General features: G+C 34.1%; 2 protein-coding genes across 4 annotated transcripts; one reads left to right on the forward strand and one right to left on the reverse strand.

Annotated features, from left to right (window-relative positions):
• The first annotated feature begins 973 nt into the window (after window positions 1-973).
• On the forward strand, window positions 974-5,423 carry LOC145604996 (THO complex subunit 7B-like). Of its 2 annotated transcripts, XM_081660998.1 has the most exons (3): window positions 976-1,122; window positions 4,181-4,779; window positions 5,120-5,423. In XM_081660998.1, exons 2-3 carry the CDS (start codon window positions 4,189-4,191, stop codon window positions 5,249-5,251), a joined length of 723 nt encoding a protein of 240 aa, XP_081517124.1. In that variant the 5' UTR covers window positions 976-1,122; window positions 4,181-4,188; the 3' UTR covers window positions 5,252-5,423. The 2 variants fall into 2 exon arrangements, with proteins under 2 accessions (XP_081517123.1, XP_081517124.1); XM_081660997.1 differs by lacking the exon at window positions 5,120-5,423 and having other exon boundaries at window positions 974-1,122; window positions 4,181-4,938.
• Window positions 5,424-7,109: 1,686 nt separating this feature from the next.
• Window positions 7,110-12,290, reverse strand: LOC145604864 (putative protein phosphatase 2C 73). Of its 2 annotated transcripts, none has more exons than XM_081660842.1 (6): window positions 12,049-12,290; window positions 11,009-11,267; window positions 10,421-10,729; window positions 8,685-8,802; window positions 8,322-8,545; window positions 7,110-7,477 (listed from the first exon to the last, which is right to left on the reverse strand). In XM_081660842.1, exons 2-6 carry the CDS (start codon window positions 11,252-11,254, stop codon window positions 7,298-7,300), a joined length of 1,077 nt encoding a protein of 358 aa, XP_081516968.1. In that variant the 5' UTR covers window positions 11,255-11,267; window positions 12,049-12,290; the 3' UTR covers window positions 7,110-7,297. The 2 variants fall into 2 exon arrangements, with proteins under 2 accessions (XP_081516968.1, XP_081516967.1); XM_081660841.1 differs by having other exon boundaries at window positions 12,034-12,290.
• Between the last annotated feature and the right edge of the window lie 1,252 nt (window positions 12,291-13,542).

The following is a 13,542-nucleotide window of genomic DNA, read 5'->3' on the forward strand; positions in this document are numbered from 1 at the left end:
GTTGTTTGGTTTACATTAAAAACACAAGAATTTAGAGTTATTAGAAATAGCAAAAATGAGTATAGGTTGTTTTGTTGAATAAAATTTGGTGAAATGGGGGAACGGGAACTTCCTAAGAATTTTCAGTTCCCACAAGATATAGGGAAATATTTAGTCCCCCTAGACCCTAGGTACTTAGGCAAGTTTACTTCCCTTCTTAGCTATCAAACAACTTTAAGAAATTCCCACGAATGTGATTATAAAATTTAATTCCCATAAATTAGAATTTCATGAGAATTTTCACTTCCTATATAAAACAAACGATCTTTGAGTAACTCACTAACTCCATTTATTTCACGTATTTTGCAAAAAACTCCCTCTGCTGTTTCCATTGCCCTATTTTTTCGAAAGTGTCCAATTCCAAATTTACAAACCCCACTTAGGCCCTGTTCACTTCAGCTTAAAAAAAATACTCCATATTAAGTAAAAATAATTCAGTTCAGTAAAATTAAGTTCAATCTCCTCCTTTTAACTTTACTCTTATTTTTATAATATTTCTTCCTCTCATATTTTAGCTGGAGGTGTCAAAAGCACACCCAACCCGACCATATCAGACCCGATCCGATATCAAAACTAAAACCCCTAATTTTAGGGCTTGTTTGGCATTGTTTTTGGTTTTTAGTTTCCAATTTTTTTGAAAACCAAAAACCAAAAATAGGAAACAAGAAAAAGGTGTTTCCAGTTTTCTGTTGTCAGTTTTCAAAATTATCATGATTTTAATAAGTGTGACTAATTTTTAATTCATTATATGACATATATCATATGATTTTAAAATACAAAAAACCAAAAAACAGAAAACCGCAGTGATGCCAAACGGATTTTAGCTAGTGTTTTCCATTTATATTTGTCTCTTTGCTCTTTTGGCTAAAATAAATGTCCACACACGCCACAACTAAACCTTTAAAAACAGTGGGAGTATTTAGCATTATCGCCTAACAAACACAAGAAAAATAATACTCGATACATGTTTATAGTTTATACTGAGCAATCAGAACCGAAGACGTTTCTCTGGTCTCCTCGTTTTCACTCTATATCAGTTTCCAATTGAAGCGCATTCCACGTTCTCCATTGAGGCGACTTCTGGTACTACTATCTTCCACTGATTATTATTACAATTATTAATGCTCGTATTTTTTTTGGGTAATCATCGAATATCAAGTTCACAGTCTAGGGTTTATCGTTAATTTTATTTGTCAATTTAGGGTTCTTCAGTAGACCGATTCTTTTGCTAAATAAGAAAAAATTGTGACTTTTCGAGCCTAATTTGACATTTGAATCAAATTTGCCTTTTATGTTAGGATGGAACTATGAAATTGGATCCTTTTTTCCTAATTTTATGTGAATTTTCAAGCATAATTTTCTAATTGAATCAAATTTGGTTACTAATGTAATGCAGAACTCTTTATCATTTAGGGAGGAACTCATATTTGGGGGTTAGGGTTTAAGCTTGATTTTGGGTGAGAGGTTGGTGAGAATTAATGAGGATTTATCTAATTTGGTAGGAGAAAGTAGCAATTTTGTTATTGAGATTTGAGAAAGTGAAAGAATGTTGTCGATTGTTGATTAGCACCTTGACAATTCAGTCATTTATAATGTCATTCTAAATTTTGTTATTCCTAAAGATACCTGAAATAATTTCCGTTGCAATAAAGGTAAGGTTTGAGGTGGGAGCTATCTCCCTTTTATGAATAGTTGTCTATGTCATTCAAGATCAACGAGGGAAAGTCGATGATGGCTTGTCAAATGATATATGAAAATCAAGGGAGAATAGCGCGTCTATGCTTAAAGCATGGGCATTGATTTTTCCGTCTTCTCTCCCTTTGCTTTCCACGCTATCTACACCGAGTGTGCTCAAACTTCAGCCTTTTTATCTTGGATAAGGGTACGGAAATGTAGGTTTTATCCAAACAGAGTCCACAGATGAACTCTGTAAACTGTCTTAGTTGAAATTCACAATTTCCTTAATAATCAAATCAGTGTGTTATATTGTGGAGAGATTGCTCTGAGCTTATTCTGCTGTCCTGATCATATATAGTTGAGGCTCTTGGAGTAGTCTAACAAGTTTGGGCTCATTGATTATGGGTCAAATTAGAGTTATCTTTGACCTATTCTTCCCATTTGCCGGAAGGGGGTGGGATTGATACAAAACAACATCAAAGATTTATTCTCAAATAGATGGGGTTGGCTGCATGAACCAATAATCTATCTCCCATTGTCGTCCAAGTTCTCGTCTTCCATTTCCTTCTATTTGTTGTTTCCTTCCCTATGAGGAAAAGTGGATGATGGCTTGTCAATTACTATATGAAAGCCTAATTAAGGGACACTAGCATCTTTACTTAGAGCATGAACATTGATTTTCGCTCTTTTCTCCCTTTGCTTTCCATTTTCACTAGTTATCTACATTGAGTGTGCTCAAGCTTCAACCTTTTTAAGAGCTCTGTGCCTTTGTGAGGTCTGAGGCCTTGGGATTTTGCTATAAAATATAGATCTCACACATTTTACAAGGGGTATGGAAAAGTAGCTTCTATCCAAACTGCTGTCTTAGGTGAAATTCAGAACCTATCCACAATATGATACACATTGATCTAACTGCTATCATGGTCTGAATTATTTGAAGCTCTTGGAGAGTAGTTTCACAAGTGGGGGTTCATCCTTTGATATTGGATCATATCACACAGCTTCTCACATTTTGTTGTCAAATCAAGGTCATCTTCAACCTATTCATCCCAGTTCTTAAGTAGGGGGATTGTGGGGGAATGATACAGCAACAAAATGAAAGCTTACTTCCCCAATCGATAGGGCTGGCTGCATGAACCTGTCATCCACATAAGCTCTCTTCCACCATTCCCTTCTATCCATTGCTTTCTTCATGAGATTTTTTTAACTCTCTCCTTCTCGGTCATCTTGGGCCTCTCTCGGCTTGTTTTGATGCTTCCATTATCCCCTCATCTTCCTATAGGAGTGATACCATCTATGCTTTTTAATTTACAATAGTTTGTTAGGTATAGTCATCATCGCTGAGGGTCTAAACTGTAAAGCCTACATCAGTTGATCTCACCAATATTTGTTTTGGAACTTTTACCCCTGTGTTTCAGTAGAGTAGATTATGGAAAATAAAAAGGTAGTATTTTTTTCTCTGAAAAAAAAATCTTTTCCCTTTCCTTATGCTGAGAACTGAATTAGAATGACGCCAGCTTACCGATTTCTGATTGGATATTGATTGAGCATTTGAGCTGATGGAGAGGCTGTGTAAAAAAAGCCTGGTTACTTAAAAATTTGCTCAAGGTCAAGTCACATTCGAACAACTCCGTCGAAGTTCATGTGTGGACTTGAGCTCTAATTTTTCAGGGATGTTAACCGTACTCCTCTTTTATAGTGATTTGGGGTCATCTTCTTTTTACTTATATACTTGTGTGCTATAGAAAAGTTCTGTTGGGATATCCTTCCCTCAGGTTCTTACCAGGAAGCAATTCAAGAACAAATGGAACGCTTTCTACTTCAGGAACAAGCATAAAGAAATCGATCTCTCTTCGAATTTTTATTTTTTATTTTTAAAAAATGCCGTTTTTCACATGGATATAGAAAAAATATATGGAAATATATTGCGTCCAATAGGATTTGAACCTATACCAAAGGTTTAGAAGACCTATGTCCTATCCATTAGACAATGGACGCTTTTGATTCCTATTTTTTAGCATTTTTTATTTTATTAAAAGTTATTTTTTGTTTTGAAAAAACATATGTGAGATGAGACAATTTTTGATATATTTGAGCTTAACCTTATTAAATACTCTCCTTCTCGTAATGTAAATTAAATGTGAAAAGGGGTCTTTGTATGTAGATAGATTTTTTTATTAGATGTTAGCTTATTACTCCATGCTTCTCTACCAGAGCTTAGGAAAGACATAAGAGAAAAATGATAATGGATAAACAAATGGAAATGTTTCTTCTGTTTCCTCAACTTTTTGCAGGCCGTAGCTGATTTATTTATATCCTAGTTCTATGCAACCTGCTAGATATTTGCTGCAATAATTTAAATTGTCTTCCCTTGGCTAAAAATGCTTTCCGGCCGCGAGCCTGTTATATCTTCACGCCTAATGGCTTTGTATATGCATCTTTTTAACATTTATGTTGCTACCAGCTTTTTCAATGCTGAAAGGAAGAAGGGTCGTTGGCAAGGGAGAGGCAATGGCTGCCCACTATGCTTTTGGTCCTCATGAAGACGACGCAATTATAAAGCACAGGCTCCTCACTCGCACAACCACAACAAGAGGTGAACCTCCATTGAAGAAGCTACAAAAGAAATTTACTGCCTTTGTCGTTGAGGTTGAGAAGAATGCAGATAATTACAATGATTGTGAGAGACTTGCGAAGACCTTTTTGCAGGAGCTTACCACTTTCGAGATCCCATTATTGAAAAGCAAAGCAGTTGTTGATGCAAATGTGAGGGAAAAAGAGCATTTCAACGAGTTGAATGATGAGATTAATAGCCAGATTCTTCAGGTTCATGCAGAAATAGAAAACCTAAAGAAAGAACTTGAAGCCAGCAAGATTGAGAGAAAGCACAAGGAGGAGTGTGAGACGATACGAAAACTAATTGCCACACAGCCCCCTAGGTCAGAAACAGAGAAGATGATAGCTGAACTTGAGAAAGAGATAGCTGCCTTGGAAGCAGAAGACATGGCTAGTACAAGGATGCTGGAACTTCGCAAGAAACAGTTTGCTCTGTTATTACAAGTGGTATGTTTTAAATCTGCTGTATTACCTTTTTTCCCCTTTGAGGGACTGCTGTATTACTTGTTTTCCCTCAGTCGCGTCATTTATGTTGATAATGGATGTCAGTTCATCATAGTTATCTGGAGTTCTATTTGCTTAACAATTTAGGTAAACAACACCAATATGCCCTTACTCCTTAGTGAACCAAACTAGAGTTGGCCTTTGGTAAAGGACTTTTTGCCCTTTGTATACGTTAAGGGGATTATAGACTTTCTGCACCCTGTTAGTGCAATGCTGCAATGCAATTGATTGAAGAAGATTAGAAAGGACATAACATCTTATTGACTATTTGTATTTTGTTTAGGTGGATGAGTTGCAGGTGACAATTGAAGATGAACAGAGGAGTCTAGTTGAAGAGATGAAAAATCAGTCTGAAGAGCAGAAGGTTGGCCCACAAGATCCGAGCGGGAGTGCAGAAGCCATGAGCATTGATTAGCAATTTACTATGTTTGCTAATCTGGGGCTTTACAAGTAATTATGTAATATTGTGATCGATATACCATCTTTATGGTCATGCTCTGAGTGGGCCAATCATTCGTGCTTTTGCAGGATTAGGAATCATTTTGTACAATTTGGAAAGAGTGAATGCAATCTGCATTCTTTGTTGGGTAACTAGGATCATTTAGGTTGTTCGACTCTAAAAGCATTCAAGCCATATTGATCTGGAATGGACTTCATTCGATCATTCCTAGCCTGAATGGCCATACCCCAATGAGGTTCTTGCAGCTCCTGAAGTTGCACAAAAGCCAGTGATGAAAGTACTCCATATGGATGCTTTACTGGACCATATTAAAATCAACTACGACTTTTAGCCTCAAGATCTCATGTGGCCAATATGGTTATATGGGAAGGAAATTATTCTTGTATTTTCCCACATTTCATAATATATACTCGTATGTACGAAGTACTATGTAAGTTTGTTGCTTACAAAATTAAAATTTTTATTTTGTGACCAATATCAGTATAACTTGAAAGAAAGATAAAATATTGAATAACTAGTTTTTGTTTTGTTTTGAATTTTCTTTTTCGGTGTCGTTTATATTAAACAAGTACTAGTTATTGAAAACAAATATTAAAAAAATTTACATTAAACAAATACATGTAAAGCCGTAAAGAAAATTTACTTATCAACTACAATTAATTCCGTTTATAAGTTTTTTTTTATTTTATTTATTTTTTTTTTAAGGGAAACCATAAAAAAAGCATAAATTAAACAAGCCAAATAGCACTTACAAATTGGTATTTCTGATTTTTGTTTTTCAGAAATATTTTTGTATAAAAATTTGATTTATATACATGGCAGGACTAAAACAATTCTTTTTGCAACTTTTCGATATGGGTTTCACGACTGAACATGGAAGTTACCGGCAGTTTTTTTTTTTTTAAAATTTATCACCCAGATATTAAAGTCAAATTTAAGATTAGAAATAGTTAGGGTGGTGAACTCCTTTACGGAGCTTCCAAAAATTGACGGGCAAGACCTGCCGAAAGTAGGGCAGGGAACTCACTCGCCTTAATAGTTGTGTGTTCGTTAGGTGGTGTCGGCACGACCCGCCATCACTAGGCGTTCATCAACGAGTCGCCACGCACCCCTGACAGGACGGGTTAACTCATTTTAATTGTTAGAGAATACAATTTAAACCAGTGTTCTGGTCTTCTACTCTTCTCACTCTTCGATGTGGGATTCTTTCATTTTATTTTTTATTTTAGATCTTTTACATCTTTATCACTCTAGTCACTTTCTTCAACAAATTTAATTTGTTTCAATTTACTTCAGCTCTAGCAATTTGATGTTTTGGGCTATTGCGGTACTCCAGATGCAATTTTGGATTTTGGAGAAGGTAATTTTATCAATCACTGGCATAATTTTGATGTTCATACCATCAAATTAAGAATGTTTATTACTAAGGGAAATAACTCGCCTTATTACTCGAACATTTTTCACGAACCTAATCTGAATTATCTTAGCATTCTGAAGCCCTTTTGTTTTGTCCTGTGGAATTAATATTGCCCTGTTAAAAATGTTCAGATCAAATCTTCTGAGTTACTAGTAGAAAATTTTTAAGTTCTCAAAGGGTCGCCATTACATTTTTTTTTGTTTTTTTGAAACCAAAGGGTCGCCATTACATTTAATATCGCATTGATTTTGTAATTTACAAGTGAACTTTTGCATTCGTTCTCCATCATTCAAATCCTTATACTTTCTACCTGCTTTCCCCAAAACCTTACATGTTCTAGTGGAATTCCCTTTAAAGGTCGAAGCCAATGAATCGAATATCAACCGAAGATAAAAATGCACAAAGAAAGATAAGATGCACATAAGAGAATTTTGACATTCACAAGAATCACACATTTTACTGATCAACCACAGCACAATTGACACATACATTACAAAGCTGTGTGATTTTTTCCAAACTTTTGCCTTTTTTTCGCCCACAATTATCTCTTTCTATTCAATGAATACAGAGGTTAGGCTTTGGAGTTATTCGGGTAAAGAGTGGAAAAAGAGGCAAACTGCTGAGATATCATCCATTGCAATCCCTCGCCGTTTTCGCTTCCATTCTCGGACTGCATGATCTACTAATTTCTTAGCGGCCTTGCCTCGATTAGGGCTTGAAGATATAATTTGTACCGCCTCTTGATTAGAAACCACATCCCATACCTGGTGCATAAAATTCATTGTCAATGTTTTGCACTTATATTAATTCATAGAGACACATATATGTAAGGAATAAGTAGGATTTAAGCCTAACTTGTCCTCCACAATTATATAATACGGAACCAGAGCACACAGGAATCAACGAAATTACCAACAATGACAAATTTAATCAGGTCCGTGATTACTTAGCTAACTTTGTTACAGCTATATTATACTACGTGTTTGAAATGTATTTTTGAGCAAGTTTTTATAAAGTATACCCTCAAAAAATAAAGAAAAACTTAAAGTCTAGCTAACAGATTTTTCTTATTAGCATAGAACATTTAAAACAGGTTTAACAAAGCCACGACAAGTCGACAATAAGACCTACAACATCCAGGTACAGAATTCTTTCCCTCCTTTTGATATCAAAGAAGATGACTCATTCAGATTCTAAATGTTTATAAGAAAACTCCAAAATAAAAGGCTGTACATTTCCTAAAGGACGAGAGGGCAATTGGCTGACTAAAGTGATCCTATCTATCTCTTAAGAAAGTCGTAAAGCTTACGAGTTTCATACTTGCATATCAGACATAAACCATGAGTCATTGTATACAAGAGTTTGTTGATTCATTGCCCTTTCAAAGTTTAAATAATCCAGAGCACATGATTCCAATTTAATACTTGTACGAAGTATATCATCTAATTTGGACGAGTGTAGCTTACGTGAACTAATGCACCAATCAAAACATTAGAGAATTTATAAGACTTCACTATGGAAGCAAATAAATAATACTGTATTAGAAGCATATTATTCTCTAATGTGCAAGAGGTGTATTAAATAAACTCAGAAAGTACATGCACATACCCCATCGGTAGCCAGCACAATGAACTGGTCTTTGCTGGTAATATTCCTTTGTGTTACTTCAGGCACAGATATAAGGCCAAAATCCTTGATGCAATAATCCCCAAAAGCTCTAGACATTGCTAGCCCGGGCACCTCCTCGTCAGGTAGCCACACCCTATGTACTCCAGGCTCATCGTGTAAGCAGAATACTCGTCCATTACATTGCATTATTCGCTCAGCTTCCTCTGTTAGCAAAAATCAGAGCATAAGAATCCAAAAATTATGATAGCATAAACAGGATGTGATGAAGATTTGACATGTAGTTAAAATTAACTACTCCTGAGTTGCACTATGGCAGGAGGTCAGAGATTATGGTGAACTCACGAGGCAAATTGGGCTTGAAATCGATAGTTAGCTGTACAGCTTCCAAGTCACCATCATCTGAAGTAGTACCCAATACAGCACGAGAGTCTCCAACATTAGCAATGATAATTTTGTCACCCTGGCAAAGAGAAACAATGTGAAAAACTGAAATCAGTATACATGATTAAACTATTTCCGATCATAAAGCCTTTTCACACATTGACTACATTGTTATACTAGTTAAAGAATTTAAATGAGTCTTAGAAGCATAAGTTTCGTAAGTTTCCATCTCTTTGACAAAGATCAATTTGACTAGGAAAGCAGCATCCTGCTAGATTTTTTTAGCTCCCAGCCTTAACAGATACAATATGTTCACAGACTAGATAGTCCAAAAAAATTAAGTGGAAGTCACTAACTTAAACAAGTTGCTATTAAAATGATCACCGGGTTTAACTTTCCTATTATATTCACGAAAAAGGAGAATGTACGGGAGGTACCTAATCCAACACTAATTCTGTTTGTCAGTTCATGTCAATTCTACATGTCATCACCATTATAAAAGAAACCTATGACAAAATGAACAAGCAATTTGTCCTCTAATGGTCACATATATGTATTAATATAATCATACAGATTTAATAAGAGTAATTAGTGGGAAAAGTACATAATCTGCCTCAGATTCCGCATGCTACAAAAAAGGCTGTTGAAGTCTAACCCCCAAAGTCCACAAAAATGATGGGCATCATTAGCCAATCTACTAATTAAGCATTCCAAATCCAACGACGCCCTCTTTAGCACATGGTTTTTAAATATGATGGCTTGTTATGTATGTTGAAGTGGATTATTCTTAAAGTTATATGTCTTTAAACTTGTTATAACAGACAAGATTCTCATTAGATATACTGAAAGCGAAATCCACAATAGGTGAGAAATTGAGGCTGAGAAGAATTTGTTATGGGCCACAAATTGATGGTTTATCAAAAATTATAATATCCATTCATCATTCTCAGGAGTGATTAGCTTTAACTCTCTAAGTAGGACCCTCCACTAAAATGATTTCCATAGCTTTTTCAAATGCAGGGACATGGCCTGGAAGAGATGATCCCAAGCAATGAAAATGATAGAACTGTGCACATGATATCTTCACACAACTACAGACTACAGGACCACAAACGAACTATAACCGTGGAAATCACAGGAGCTGACTCGTGTAGAAACGTGAATGCAAACATGCAAAAGATCAAAACATGAAACGTTTTTCATCAGCTAAGGAGAGAGCGCAATTTAAGCTGTGAATTTCAAAGGCTGAAGCTCAAATTAATGAGAATCAAACCCTTACTTTGGCCCGGGATGAATTTGGCTTACTGATATTGCCACTCTCAAATCTCAAGATCAAGCAACATCCTGTTTAACAGTTCATTGCAGAATTAATTCATCACTTCTACCTCACTCAGCCTAATCAATGCTTAAACATAATTTGCAAGCTTTAGGAAACAACTTTGAGAATTGGTCAAAGTTCTAAGTATGTAGTCATAAATCCCTTTTTATTATGTAAGCATCTAAGCCAAAAGAATATAATCAAACAAATGCAAGCTATCTTCCTTTTTACCATGTAAGCATCTAAAAAAATAGATAAATGAAATAACGAATGCAAGCTATCTTTGATTTACGCTAATGTAATCCATACTTAATTAGTTGATTACACTCAAACTAATCGTACAGTCTCAGCCATTAGAAGGTAGAAAGAAATAAAGTACCTGTTTCACAATTGAAAGGGCGGTTGTTCCACTATAATATGCATCAATTCTTCTATGTTGCTCAAGTTCTTGATCAATAGTAGCACATGCCCTCAAATAGGATTGCTTCCAAATATTGAACCAATTCATCTTCTTCTCTACCTCCATATCAAAATCCGGATCAAGCACCATTTGAGCAAGAGCCTCTTGCCAATTGCATAACAAAGATGGTGGCATCGATTCCCTCACTGTCTTTGCAACAAAATGACCCCAAGGACCATGTCCATCAAAAATGCCACAAAAAATCATATCCGGTTGACATCCAAATTCCTGTCATGGACACAAATTAAACCAACCTTAGCTTATTTTAGTCTATAATATGAATTATAACTAATCATTGACAACATTCACCAAATCATTTCTTCCCAACAGAGAGAATAAAACCATTCAACATCAAACAACCTAATCTTGTACACAAATAAACATATACCCTCCAATCATAAGGATTCCAATACTAATCATTTAAGTGCACATAATTCATATAATTACTTCAAAGTACAATAACATATAATTTAAATAAAATGTATGATATGTTCAAGTGATTTATACCTCCCAAACAATGCAACAATCTTGATTAACACCTTTTTGACCTTTCTTGGTGAACACTGAGGCGAAATTCTTCGAACCCTCAACATTAACAATGCCTGATGACTTTAATATCATATCATTCTTCTTAGCATCCTTTGCCATGGACTCTGCAGTTTCCCTACCTACAACTCCATTTCCTGAATTCTTCACTTTCTTAATTGACAATGATCTTGCTAACCCATTAAACATTGATGACCAAGTACCCATTTCTTTTATTTTCCTGCAATTATATTTCCTCAATATTTAGTAACAACAACATCCACCAATTAAAATTCAGTGATTCTTGCTATTTATAATGACCCATCAAGTAAAGCATAGTATATATTGCATAATTCAAAGTTGGAAGAAATGTGATTCTGAACTAAAAAGATAAGAATCACAAACAATTTATAGTAAGGTTATTTTGGTTTTTTGGGTATAAAATGAAGATAAATCTAGAAGAGCGGAAAGTATTTTAACCAAGAAAAGTTTAAGAATAATGAATCTTACATGGAATTCCAATATTTGTCAGAAAATTCACTAGAACCACAGAACAATTTTTTAAAAATATTCTGAATCATTACATTCCTAATATAAGTGATTTCATGAGATGCAAATTATATCTTAAATTTAAATTAAAAGCTTATAATAATTAAATACTTCTTTGAACAAAGGGGATGCATAAAAGTTATGATCAAACAAAGCTCCATCTTTCTATTAAGAGTAATAAATAAACAAATACCCAGATTGCAGAAGGGACCCAGTTAATCCATCTTAAAAACATACCCTTAAATTCTCAATACCATCATTATTAAACCCCAGAAAATTTATGTAAAAAAGACACCAACTTTCTCCATAAAAATTGGAAATTCAAAAAACCCATTTCAGAAAAATAAGAAAAAATCAAAACCCATAATTCTTAACTATACCAAGAAGAGAAAATTTCCATAAAAAGTACTAGAGCAAGTGATAAAAATAGTAAGTTTAGTTGACAGTAAATTAGACACCTTTCTATTAATTACCCTCAATTCTGTTTGTTCCAAGTTCCAATTTGTGTGAAGAGAGAGAAAACAGAGATCAAAGAGCAGGAAGTTGATGCAAGTGATGAAGAAGTGAGCAAATTTGGTGAAATTTGAAGAGAAAAAAGTGGGAAGAAGGGATATTTCCAGAAAATGAAGGAAGAAATGGATCACAGGAGTCCATATCTTGTTTCCCCTCTTATTATGTTTTTGTTTCTGGATGTTTTATTGAGGAAAAGAGAGAGAAAGAGAGAGAGAGCAAAACTACAAAACGGACGCGATGTATAAGCACATCATGATATCAATACAAGTATGTATCCAAGTGGGTACGTACCAACAAGTGTTTGGATCAATCAGTAAATAATTTTTTTATCGGAGTAAAATTTTAGACTCTTGAATTTAAGTAATTATTAATTAGAGTCTAATAAACTTTATCGCTTATATCCTTAAAAAAAAATTAAAAAAGTAACAGTATACTGTATACGTGTATAAGTTCTTATTTCCTTGCGACTTGAAAAATTTGTGCTATCATAATTTCTACCCAAGTCGTCAAAAAGGTGTACTTAATTTGAACGTTAATATGGATTTTAATTACAATTATTGAGTGGTTCTCATTAACTGTGATTAAAGTGATTTAACGGAATTAAGGTTTGGTAAGTAGGTTACTAATAATAGTAAATATTGTTACAGAGTTAAATCAATGTGAGGTGAGTAGGTGACGGTAGCACAGTAATAATAAAAAAAAATGTTGACAACAAGAATTTGTCATTATGAACAAGACTTTGAAATAGTCATAAGCTCACCAGAGTCACCACACCAAATACGATATATATATTGACTTAATTCTAACAATATTTACTTCTATGTTTACTTTTATAAATCTTCAAAAAAAACATGTTTACTTTTATAACAAATACGGAGTAATATTCAAATAATATTTCTAAAATAATAATTTTAATTTTGTAAAAATAAGTTCACTTCATTAAAAGTAAGTTAAGTTCATCAAAAATAAATTCAATTCAGAAAAGAAAGAAAAAAAAAAAAAAAACACTTTGGAACAAAAATAGGAATCAGTAAATTTTGACCCGTGAAAATAATTACTCGTACTATTTAGCAACAATAATTTAATTTAGTTAAGATGAAGCAAACATAGCCTAAGGATTTAATTTGAATTTAAAGATTTTAAACTTGCCCTGGTTACGAATGTACATTTTCTGGCTTGAAGGTACACAAATTTGAATTATATAAACTTATCTCTAACCCTCGTACTACTTTTAGTTATATGAGACGTTATTATGAAAATTGTTCCCTTTGTTTTCAGTGCCTTTGGTAAAAGGTTATTAGACCAAGACCTGATGGTTCATGTAAAATGTATTATTGTCATACAAAATACAAGCATATATACCCTATTACACTTGAAGATTGCTTTGTCTTTTATTAAAAAGGAAAAAGAATTGCGTTGCCCATTAATTAGTGGCTAACTTACTATTGGCTAAT

This window comes from Chenopodium album, chromosome 22 (assembly GCF_948465745.1).
Source record: "Chenopodium album chromosome 22, dcCheAlbu1.1, whole genome shotgun sequence".
In the NCBI taxonomy this organism is placed as follows: domain Eukaryota; kingdom Viridiplantae; phylum Streptophyta; class Magnoliopsida; order Caryophyllales; family Amaranthaceae; genus Chenopodium; species Chenopodium album.

Bases quoted from the DNA above. Each gene is read 5' to 3' on its own strand.
- LOC145604864 (XM_081660842.1), bottom strand. From the start codon at position 11,254: ATGGGTACTTGGTCATCAATGTTTAATGGGTTAGCAAGATCATTGTCA. The intron at 8,546-8,684 runs GTGAGTTCACCA...TTTTGCTAACAG, and splicing joins TTTCAAGCCCAATTTGCCTC to AGGAAGCTGAGCGAATAATG. The intron at 7,478-8,321 runs GTATGTGCATGT...TTTATGCACCAG, and splicing joins TTGTGCTGGCTACCGATGGG to GTATGGGATGTGGTTTCTAA.
- LOC145604996 (XM_081660997.1), top strand. From the start codon at position 4,189: ATGCTGAAAGGAAGAAGGGTCGTTGGCAAGGGAGAGGCAATGGCTGCC.